Source organism: Larus michahellis, chromosome 1 (assembly GCF_964199755.1).
Source record: "Larus michahellis chromosome 1, bLarMic1.1, whole genome shotgun sequence".
Classification (NCBI taxonomy): domain Eukaryota; kingdom Metazoa; phylum Chordata; class Aves; order Charadriiformes; family Laridae; genus Larus; species Larus michahellis.
The window spans coordinates 44,310,782-44,323,014 of NC_133896.1; the positions used below are offsets into that span (position 1 = coordinate 44,310,782).

The 12,233-nt window shown below is 37.0% G+C and overlaps 1 protein-coding gene across 1 annotated transcript in view; it reads left to right on the top strand.

The window, feature by feature from the left end:
- PTPRQ (protein tyrosine phosphatase receptor type Q) overlaps positions 1-7,528 on the top strand; it is a 110,457-nt gene extending 102,929 nt beyond the window's left edge. The window contains exons 42-45 of the mRNA XM_074599951.1: positions 905-1,053; positions 2,830-2,965; positions 6,659-6,782; positions 7,069-7,528. Of these exons, the coding sequence (XP_074456052.1) occupies positions 905-1,053; positions 2,830-2,965; positions 6,659-6,782; positions 7,069-7,106 (447 nt within the window). The 3' untranslated portion in view covers positions 7,107-7,528. The remainder of the gene's footprint in view (positions 1-904; positions 1,054-2,829; positions 2,966-6,658; positions 6,783-7,068) is intronic.
- The last annotated feature ends 4,705 nt before the right edge of the window (positions 7,529-12,233 follow it).

The following is a 12,233-nucleotide window of genomic DNA, read 5'->3' on the forward strand; positions in this document are numbered from 1 at the left end:
TTTAAAAATACAGACCCAAAGTAGTTGCTACATATAATTGTTCACAGTTGTTCAGTGTCCCTTGCAATAGGAAAAGAGCAAGTGGTTGGTTCAAAATAAATTTAAAAGTTGATTAAACTGTGGTACTCCTTGCTGCAAGATATTGTGAATGCTAAAGACTTAAAAAATCTGGAGAAATTAGTAGAAGAAAATTCTGACAAGTACTACTAAATTTCAAGATACCATCTCTAACTGAGGCAGTTCACGTATCACAAACGATTACAAATTGAAAGGATATTCGGTGGAACTATAGACACATTGTATTGTTGTCATGTTTTATAATTTTCCCTAAGATTTTTTCTTGCCTACTGTTGGAAAACAGGATATTGGTCTAGACAGGCCTTTGGCATGATGCTGTGCTTTTATTCTTATGTCCTTCATAGTTAATTTAGATATCAGATCATAACCTGCTCTTTTCTTTGAGTTTATATTGCTGCTGCTCTGATTGAGAGGGCATCAAACACTTGGAAAACATATCTGTGTTTACCAACATATGTGTGTTTGCCTTTATTACATTCGATCAGTCCTAGAATGGTTGCTTTTCCCTAAATAAATTTGTCGTCCCAACGCATTAAACTTCTAAACAAGCTATAGAAGCTTCAACCTGTAGTCTACAAATTACATTGATGTAGTGACTGAAGTCAAATGGAGAGTGACTGCTGAAGACGTTAATACTTTCTAAAAGATGGACTTGATGCCGGCTCTCAAAAAACCTTCACAATGAATTATCCCTTGATACAAGCACATCTTGTTATGCTATTTTGCCTTTCATTTTTACATGAAATTGCTGAGAAGGTTAGATGCAGCTTACCAGATCTTCTGTCACATTTCTTCTGCAAACACTGCCTTATTTTATATTTCGCAGCATGGAGACTGCATGATGGTGCGACAGTGTAACTTTACTTCTTGGCCGGAACATGGAGTCCCTGAAACTACAGCACCAATTATCCATTTTGTAAAACTTATCCGTGCGAGCCGAGCACACGATAATACACCAATGGTGGTTCACTGCAGGTAAGCATATTCACCAAGTCATCATTTACTATCTTAGGATTTCAAGTGCATATTAATGCTGAGGGAAGTTGCAAGAAGAACGATGAAAACTGAGTGCACAGGTGTGGTTCCAGTAAGGACAACAGTGAAGGTTTTTTAGTGGTGCTCCTTAGTCCTTTCTAGGAGTAAAATGCCAAAGTGTGTCTGTTCTTCCACTTGTGGAAATCCCATTGAGGTGATGTCAGTGGAATAGTTAGTTCAGCAATTACCATAAAGTACTGCTGGATTTTCCTCTCTCTCAATTTTCCTCTTTATTGTAAGAAGAGGAATAGCAACTGACATGTTGGTTTAAATTATTTCCATTATAATTATAGCTCCTCTTAAGAAATAAGTATTAAAAATTGTATTAAATGTACACGCCACATATCAAGAGGAAGAAACTCTTTGGGAGCCACAGAGAATGACGAATGTGGCATGTGCCAGATTTCAAGCTTGGATGCCTGTAAACAGCTAAAATCTATATTTAGGCTCTTAAATATAAGGTCTGGTGGTTAGAGGTGTTCAGCTGTCATAGTTCCCATTGATTTCATACCCAAGACTCTCAAGCAGCTATTTCAAAGAGTAAGTGTGTGAAGAAGGCTGAGTCTTCAGGAAGGTGGTGAGTGCGTCTGCATTTTATATGCAGGTCAGTGTTCCCACCAAATGAGTGCTCCAAAATAGTGACTGGAATTCAGAGGTCTGTGATTGATTCTTTGCCCCATTCTCACTCCGTGTGAGTCTGGAAACATGTGGAAGAAAAAGCTGGGTTTGGTGCCACAAATCTCTTCCCTAACTGTCCACTTACAGAGTGGTTTAGGTTGGAAAAGACCTTTAAGGTCATCAAGTCCAAGATTATCATGCTTGGGAGTTCTTTTTATTTGTCCTCAGTGTCCTACACGTGCCACCCACAATGAGTGATAAAGCCTCATTTTATTTGATGTCATTGTCATTGACAGTTCGACATTTCCCTTTACTGCAGGGGCCGGAGAGACTATTACAGGAGAGAACTACACGGTCTTCGTATTTTGAGGACACTTACGTGCTTTGGGGCCCCTCTGCAATGAATCCCATCCCCTTTGCTCAAATTCCCAGTGTTACAAAGCAGCAGCATGTGTTCTCATATCCAGAGAGCTTATTCATTATTTTCTGATCATTAGATCTTGCATATTCAAGAGAGTTTTGCTGTAATTTCCTGATTATCTACAGTAATATACTCTGCATTTATTACACTAAGTGGAGAGAAGTCTGATAATGATTTTGAGAAAATCCTATTTGTTTTCAAGCCTTGAAATAAAATAACACTGGCTACCAGTGTGTCTTGCACACACATCCTTCTTTCAAAAGTATTGTAAATATTGTAAAAGTTTTGCTATATCCCATACTGTTTCAAATAGCAAAAGCATCATAGAATCCAGGTGTGATTTCAAAAAATCTTGTGGGTCTTTTTCTTTGAATTAGTGAGCTCTAGAAAATTCACAGAAAAGCTGTAGGACCATTTTTCCACTTATACAGGTTTGGTTGAATTATATCTCATCTGTCTGATGCAACCCCTTGTAAAATCAAAACCAGAACATGACTCGAATCCGGATTTCACTCGATCTCATTCAGCAAGGAGACACACACACACAGAGTGAAAAACATTTAATTTTTTCTGAAGTTTTCTTTTCACAATAAACTTAATTTAACTAGAATATTCTAAGAAAATATTTTATACTAAACCAGAAAAACTTCATTTTATCTTGTGTATTTTGTTTGCAGTGCTGGTGTTGGAAGAACAGGTGTTTATATTGCACTTGACCATTTAACCCAACATATAAATGACCATGATTTTGTGGATATCTATGGACTCGTGGCTGAGTTAAGAAGCGAAAGAATGTGTATGGTACAGAATCTGGTAAGATTTACATATTTATCTATTCTATTTTCTGTTGTTAAGAAGTTACTAATGTGATCATCTCATCTACATAACAAGACTTGAAAGCTCGTAACAATCAGCCGCCTAATCCATTTTCTACCAAATCCTGCTTCTATTTGGCTTTCAAGCTTTGTGCAAATGTGTTCTTTTTATCTATTTAAGTATATTTGGCCAGCAAAGCCTTGACAAGTGCTGAAAAGAGTTCTGAGATATTTAGTTTTTAGAACCTAAATCATGATTCCTCAGACTTTGAGAAAGTTCATTTCGAGTTTTGGGTGAAGAACAGTTTGTTAAAATAAAAAATTTATTTGCTCATGCACTACTTAATTTGACTTTATTTACTACTTAACTGTCTTTTTTTGTGTATGGATATGTGGCATGGTCTTCCAAACTTTTAAATATTCGTTTACCTTTGACCTTATTAATGATTCCTTGATTCTTTTAAAATTGCTTCAAATAAAATAACACACATGGATAGAATTAAGCGCAACTTCAGAGTTTGCAAAATCAAGGTAATGGTGGGTTTTGGGTTTAAAAAAGAAGTGCATTTCTGGCAGACTTATTGAGTATGGATATAAGTTATTGATGACCTGCTAGTAAGGAAGACCTCTGCTGTACCTGGAGATCTGGGCATTTGTGGAGGAGTAACAGCAGAATTCAAAGCTGACCCTAAATGCCCGGTGGAATGGAAATCCAGCTGTATTTGCATAAGGCTTCTGGCCATAAGTGTCCTGCAAATCCAACCCAGGGCTGCTGCCTGAAGCCTTTGGGTCTACAGCCTGACTGACCTACTTCTCAGTATGGGTGAGCGGTTTCAGGATGAACTTCCACATGACTGACGGATTTAAACTGATTTTAATGTAAGGAGGCTTGTTCCATTAGGAATGCAATTCTGCTCTTATATATCATGTCAGAATATACGAAAAGTGTGTCGGAACATACAAAGAGAGATTAACCTATCTTCAGCAACTGCACTTCAGAAGATTTTGTGAGGCCTTCTGGTGATAATGTGTCATGCTCTTTCTTGCAAGGTGCTGTCTGATTACCATTTGCTTTCAGTTTTTCCTTTTGGAGTCTTGATGCAGCTAAACAATTGCCAGGACTTTCCTGTGATGATGAATTCTGGGAATACTTTTTTTGGTTGCTGTTTTACGCTTTTGACTAGAAATAGAATCATCTGAAAATAAGGCAAAGGCTGGAAGGCAGTTTAATGGGAGGTCCCCCAAAATAACACCTTAAAACAGTAAGACATTTGATAAGATCAGTGTACATTTTTAAAATGTGTATTATTTTTGTGTACCTCTTCATTTGCGTATTTTGTCAGAGGCTAGAAAAAGATGTGCCAAAATGCAATAGGAGATGATGGTCTTGTAGTTTTGAACCAGAACGAGTATTGATCTATATGCTAGCTGCAAAATCCTCAGGCAGGTTGTTCTCCTTCCAGGCCATTTCTAGCTCATGTTTGCAGGACTACAAAATACTGATCAGCACTAAAACTTACCCAAAGAGAGGCAAATCTTGTAAAGTTTTATGGTGGATTCAGTAGTCAAGCTATTCTGACAGTTCTGTTATAAAACACTCTTTAGTAGTCTATAATTCAGATTTTATATGATCAGCACAGAAGATATGAAGAGAGGAGCAAGTCCTTCCCAGAACTCAGTTTAGAGATCCCTCAGTCAAACTGTCTGCAGAATCTATGAGTAAAATAAATAAAAACTGGTTGCTCTCAGACCTGATTTTTGCTTGATTATCTCTTCAAAATAGTTTTCCTTTTGCCAACAGAGTCACTTGCTGTCGCTGTAGCGAATGGGCTCAAAATGTCCCACATCTCTGCAATTAAACACCTCTGCAATTACCACTCTCTTCACAAAAGATAGCTGTGTCCAAGCTCTCTAGAGGGAATGACCCATAGTCTGTAGTAACTCCTGAAACACACCTGGAAATTACTTGAGACAGCACTGGTTCACATGGATCAAAACTAAGTGAGGGACTATCCAAACAATTTGAAGTAGTTTGGATGATCAAGTTGCACCAGCTGGCGATGTACCCAGGCACTATTTTATTCCATAATGTAGATATAATTTCAATACCCTGGTACTCTGCCTGGTGGCCTGTACGTTACCAAGGCCTGTCCTTGGACAACAGGTGAAGTGCATAACCTAATTTTTAGTGAACTTTTTTATTCTCTCTCCCACTTCCAACCATAAAAAGACTTTCAAATAATTAAGAACATCATTAACTGTAACTGGGAAAATAATCTGTCACATGTACGTTGCCCAGGTATCCTGTGTCACTCTGCCCTGGCAAACCCAGAAAGATTTTCATTGCTACATGCTCACAAGTAGCTGTATGAATGCAAGAGACTATGGAGCTTTCAGAGTCTGCCTTCTGAATTGGAATAACCAATCTAAACTTCACTGAAACTTAAGACTTTTATTCTAGAAATCCGTATTTGTCCAGTGGATTCATTAAAGTTTATCATCTTGACAAGAAAAGTACAAAGGCTACTTTGAAGGAATGCCATGCTGTTGCTTCAGTAAGCAAGCTATTGAAAAGCATAATGCTACTGTGTACCTCAGGGGCCTGTGAAAGTCTGTTTAATTACCCATGGCTCTGGAGCTAAGACCCTAAAACATATCCGTGTAAACACAAATTTCTCATGTAAAGCTGAGACACTTGAATTGAAAATTGATGGTACTTCTGAAACAAAATAACAATTATTGAGCAGAAAAAGTACACTAATATATTTACCCCTGCAAAAGTCAAGGTAGTTATTTTTTGTCATCTCCATCTGTGGAGGTGTTCAGAACCCATCTGGACAAGGTCCTGGGCAATGTGCTTTAGCTGACCCAGCTTCAGCAGTGGCAATTGTACTAGGTGATCTCAAGAGGTCCCCTCCAACCTAAACGAATCAGTAATCTGGTTCATTTTCTGCATCTACATACCCAGTGCTTCTTCTATGTGAAGATTCGCTTAATCTGTTTATTTTCTTTCTATCTACTGTCATTCTTTTATTTCATTCTTACATTTCCTTTTTGTTTATTTTTCTCTTTTCAGTAATCATTACCTAGAGTTACTTTATGTCCTTGGAAGTGTCAGATGAGCTTTAGCTGCCTACCGTTTGCATTACAGTCTATTAAAAATGATGCTACAGTCTAAGATCTATCACCAGAAATAATGTGGTTTCTTGCTCTTAGCAATGATGTACGCTCCTAGAACATGTAGATTTACTTGAACTTTTGCATTTGAGTGCACCCTGCTGGTTTTCTCTATGCTAGGAAAATGAAAAAATTCTTATCTAAATATTACATTCATGTGGTTCAGTTTCTTCAGTCTGAATCCAGTGGCAAAAAATAATCAAACATCTTTTCATAGAAGAAACCTTTACAGAAAATTGTGGAAGAGGCTGTTAGTCTCAGTTATGATTAGTCTAATTTCATATATCTTACTGGGCATAAGAATTAACATGTTTTGGCAAATTTTAATGCATTATACCTCATAATGAATGAAATCAGATCAGGTGTACATGAGATCATCAAAGTATTGAGATTGCTGATTTAAACAGCATTTACTTTGAGAAGATCTAAATGTTATACAAAAAACTGAAAAGTTTTTTGGTATTAGAATTACATTTTTCTTCTAATCGAGCATCTTTGTATTCACATCTTACAGGCACAATATATATTTTTGCATCAATGTGTATTGGATCTGTTGACAAGCAGGGGAAGTAGTCAGCCCATATGTTTTGTAAATTACTCAGCACTGCAAAAGATGGACTCTCTGGATGCCATGGAAGGTATGGAGATACAGATTGTCTCAAAAATTATTTTTTCATAGCGGGTGCATTGACTTGTCCGGACTAAGAAGTAGAAATAAATACGTTGACGTGCATTTTTTCACTTCAGAAGTGTAATTTTCTAGCATTTTGCTGCCCTTTAGTCTCCCACATGGTAATAGTCATTGCTCAAGCCTTACACTTTTTTCCCTGCAAGGTCTGTTAAATTCAGCCAAAACAGTTATCTGCCATTAGTTACTATTTGTTTACAAGGCAAGTTAATATAATGTATCTGTTTCTTTTGTAGGTGATGTGGAGCTTGAATGGGAAGAAACTACCATGTAAATACTAAGACTAAAAATTAAAGCTAATGCGATTTTGAAAGTCAAAGTCATATTTTTCTAAGCACAGGGGCCAAAGTGAATTCCCCTATTTTGATGATTAAAACAAATACAGATGATTGAAACAGCTTTTCTTCTATCAATGTGCCTTTATTTGTTAAAGTATTTTATTCAGATCACTGAGCAATAATGATTTTGAGTACTTTTGCACAGACTGCACTTCTAGTGTTATATGAATACTGCATTCAGTATGTATTTAAATAGAAAGTGTGTTTGGACATATTCCTTTTTTTCCAGTTATCTTTGTAAAAGAAGAAAAATGAGCCAAATATGATGTAGAAATTTCATATTCCCATTGAACTTATCTTGGTGTGAATTTGCTGTGTTCTTTGTGGTTTGGTTTTAAGTAAAAGCTACAGATCCTTGAATCGTTCTTGCTAGATTGATTTCAATGTTGTCAGCTCTTGCAGATTAATTCCGGTACCATCACAGTGATCTTTACCTAAATGTATGTTCTTGTGTTTTGAATCTTTTTTTTACAAGTGGTAGCATAACAGCTCATGATCCTGAACAGCTGAAGAGTCACCTTCTGACATGAGGAGGATTATTCAGCTTTTACACAGCACACAGTAGCTCTTCAGGGACACTTGGGGCTATTTAAGCTATCTTATAATCAGCAGGTTGTTTTTTTAAATATACAATGGTGATTGCATATGTTCGGTGCTGAAGAAAGTGTTTTACATTCCTCCTACTTTTTAAAGCAGATAAAACAAAGTAAAACTATAAATTTATTATATATTATAATGCATGTTAGCTTGACTTGAGTAATAGAATGTGTATCATTCACTCACCTTTCCTGCATATAAAACTGTTCAGTATTTTGAAAGGTTACTCAAAATTTAATACCAATATATTTTATAACACAGAGTTGTCAAGTAAAACAGTTGTTGCTCCTTTCTCAGGTTCGGCAAATCACTGTAGACACTGAAAAGTATGGGGACTAATATTTGCAGATTTAATAAAAGAAAACATCTTCCACTCCCACTGCTTGTCATTATCGGAGCTAAATCTGAAACAGGAATGAGAGAAGCAGGAAGCTCTTATCTGAGAAGCAAAGCAAAAACTGGTAGAGTAGGAAGACTATAGAGAGATAATTAAACTGCGTGCCCAGGATTTACATGCAAGTGACAGTATTCAACTGATATGATTGGGAGGGGAGGGTGTGGTTGTTAAGTTTTTCTCTGTGTAAAGAAATGTATCGTTCTGAATAATACGAAAACTGTGCCCTTGATCTGAGATGCAAAACATAATAGCAAAGAGACTTTGGAGCTTCCATCTTATATTCTGCTCAAACAGAAGAAATCCAGAGCCTTGTTGAGGCATGGAGCTCAGGAAAAGTCAGACAAACCTCTTTAGAAGCTTGAAAGACGTATGGATGTGGGTGTGTTTGTGTGCACACACTCTGACCAGAATATTAACCGTACAAAACTTTTCCATCTCTTAACTCTAGGTACCAGAAAGAAAATACTATACAGTTGCATATATAGCCTGATATTTTTTCCTAAGTAAATGACGGTAGGTGTTTGATGTCTTTTTAGAAGCTGGCAAGGATGGTGCAGTGAGGACCCTTTGTCATTTAGCAGAAAGCGCCAAATATCTAAAATGAGAATCAAAAGGCAGCATTTAAGGAGATGGAAATGGTCTACAGACATATTTGGGGCAGTCTGTCTTTCAGGAAGACTGACGGTATTGTAAACATCACCTGTCAAGCTAAAAGGAAAACAATGCCTTTTAAAGCTGGATAGAGGGAGAGAGAGGTGATGTCCACAGCTGTTCAAGTCTCTGGCAAAGCATTCGGTACAGCTCTAGTTTCATTTGGTTCCTATGAAACATGTGTTCTTCATTTATTATACATGTACTTTAAAGTATTCTGACAAATTGCTTATAGGGACTTACAGATGTTTTTCATGATTTGTATTTGTACCTGGTAGCAGTACGTGCAGCACTGTGATAAATTGATATTATAGAGTCATAATCTTGTATAATCTTATCTCCACAAAGGTGGAAGAGCTATGTGTGCGTCATTCCTCTTTCAGTTGGAGGAAAAAGCTAAGAAACCTTATGCAACTTACAGATGAACTCCAGAAGTTCCAAATGTGCTTAAGTGTTTTCTATTTTATAAAGTACTTAATGACGAAGATTCCTACATTCTCCTTTAGGGGACCTGCCTGTCCTCAAACACGACATTCAGTAGCACTCTTGTCTGACAGCTTAGATAAGATACTAGAAAATGCGACTCTTTTTCCTGTAGAGGCAAACTGAAAAACTGAAAAGTAATTCAAGTAGTTTATTGTACAATTTGATGTAAGCAGTCTGATACATGCTACCTTGACACATTTAGTATTGTCTTTAGAGTAAAAGCCAATATTCAGTGTGAACTGGTCACAATTTTCATAACATACATGGTCGGGAAAAGAAATATTTCCAAGCAATTGTCTCCAAGAACTGGTTTTCAATATAAATACAAAATAAAACCAACTGACCAATGCTTTACAGGGATAGGGGAGCCTCTGTGTAGCAGGAGATCCCCCAGTTCAGTCATGAAGAAAGAATTTCCACATAATGTCTTGTCTTCCAGCCCTCCTTCCCTTATGCAGTGGCACCTACGGTGGTGCTGCTGACAGAACTGGAGAGCTGGAGACAAGCAGAATTTGTCCAGTTGCTATTTTAAGAAAAAAAAATAATATATATAAAGCAGCACATCATTTTCATTTTTAATTTTCCCACTCAATTTTCTACAGATTCTTTGCGCTACTAATACAGCAAGAATATACACTGTGAAAATTAGAAACTGAATGAATAAAAAGTGAAGAATACACAAATTCTATAGGATGATTACAATTGTATTGAAATTAGGTCATACTGTATTAAATTATTCAGGCAATTTCTGTAGAGACTGGTATATCTCTATATATAGAAGAAACAATCTTTATTTATATTTTTATAGCCAGTTCTGCTGGATATCATTAGAAGAGGCTACTACCAGTGCTCTCAAAAACTGATCTGTTTTATTTAGATAAGTAATAGAAAGCAGGTCATGACATTCATATTGAATTTAAAGATATTTTTATACTGTTAAAGGAGCTGATAAAAATAATTGTGCATTCAAACTTGTGCTCTTACTGTATACATGGAGCTATTCAGTAATTTAATTTCATAACATTATGTGAAAGATTAATAATGTGTATTAATCTGTGTAATACCATCTGTGTAGTGCTGTAATACAAAGAAAGCAGCAAAGAGCAACGAATCGATCATATTTCATACCAAAGTAACATGACAGTGCGCTCTCCTGGTTGCATACAGAAATTCCAAAGCCTCCTAGACGCGGACATGAATTTGCAGAGATTCAGGACAGAATGTCCTGTGAGGTCTGTGGGCAGAAGTGATATTTTCTGGAAATATTTTGACAGCAAGTAAAAATAAAACTTGAAAAGTGCCTGTTTCAGAATATGTATTACATGTATATTAAGCATTACACAAGATCATTGTCTATCCATGGAAATACAGAAATAATAAAAAAAGAAAGATCCAAATTAATTTTTGTTTTAAGAATTGTGAAAATTATCCAATTAGCTCTCTGTCTTAGGGGATATATATATGGTAATAATGGATTCGGGGTTGGTTTATAATTAAGCTACATGCCTGTTCAGTGCTGCAAAACCTGCAAAGCTTTGAGTGCAGTACGCTGTAACTGGAAACCACCGACACATCGTGTTGGACATATCTTTGTCGGTTTTCATTTTAAGGAACCGAGTGAGAGAAAATGTGCTGAAAGGTGATCCACTGTTTCACCACTTCTGCGTGACTGCTGTGTCACCACTCTACGCGTGGTGTTGAAAAGGCAAGTCCATGTTTTGTTCTGTTTTCTAACACTGTATTGCTTGTCTATATGGGAATATATTAGAAGGAACTGTAAGCAGCAACGTGGATCATCTCGATTCAAATACTGCAGGCACGACCTACAGGCATGCATCGGTCTCAGGTAAGGTGTGTAGTGGTTTTTCTTCAAACCTTCTGTCTCTCCCTTTCCCTGTGAGTTCATTTGCAGGTGACATCATGGAATAATCAGCTGCATTTTTGCACCAGCTCTTGCCCAGAATACATTTTCTGCCCTGTCCTCTACGCGGCTGTGGTTACGAGGTATGAGACAAGTGCTGTGCTGATCGCAGAGCCGAACTGTGGTATCGGTTGCATGTCTTTGCAGCATGGGCACTGTGTGCAATCCTAAGGATAAACTGGCTTCCTATCCAGAAGTTCCCCCTACTGCTATAATAAATTATGATATAAATTTTAGGACTGGTCATTGTTCAGTGTCAGTTGAAAACAGATGGAGCCAATGTTTGATATTTTGCATGGCGATTGTCTTTTCCCAATAATTTTTCCCAAACAATGCTGAACTAATTACTTATTTTAATTATTTATTCTCAAAGCTCTCTTATCTTGTAGGCCATTTCTCAGATTCCACTATGTAAAGAAAACTGAAAATCAATGGCTTTTCAGCAGCAAATAACAACGTCTATGATACATTTCACGGATCCCACTTCATCAGGCAAAGTTTGGGATGAAGTTGTGCCTCTATATTTCAGTTGAAAGACAACATTTAGAAGGTTTCAGTTATATTGGGATCATCTTACTCTGCTTGTTGATTGGTGTTACCAGGGCGATCTTTTTGTAGGATGACAGCTGCACCCAGCTATCCACTGTAATCATGAATAAACCATTCCAGTACTCTTTGCAGTCAATAATGTGCTGAAGGAAGTTTTACAAGGATGTTCCTGAAATATTTTGCAGGAGATGGAGTTCTGAACGATATAAAAAGAATACTTGGATATTGGAAACCTAATACGCAACTAAAGCTTTACCTTTCACAGTTGCATTCCATGAAGCCTGCTGAGCAGGAAATGTGTCCTAGAACACACGGAGCATATTTGGGACAACATAACACAACCTTTGAGCTGAGTACTGCAAGATACAGGGCACTCTTGCCATTCATGCAGGAACGCACCTAAATAAGCTTCACTGTAAAATGGCCCTAGCTCAGAAAAACACAACTACAGGAAACACCTAT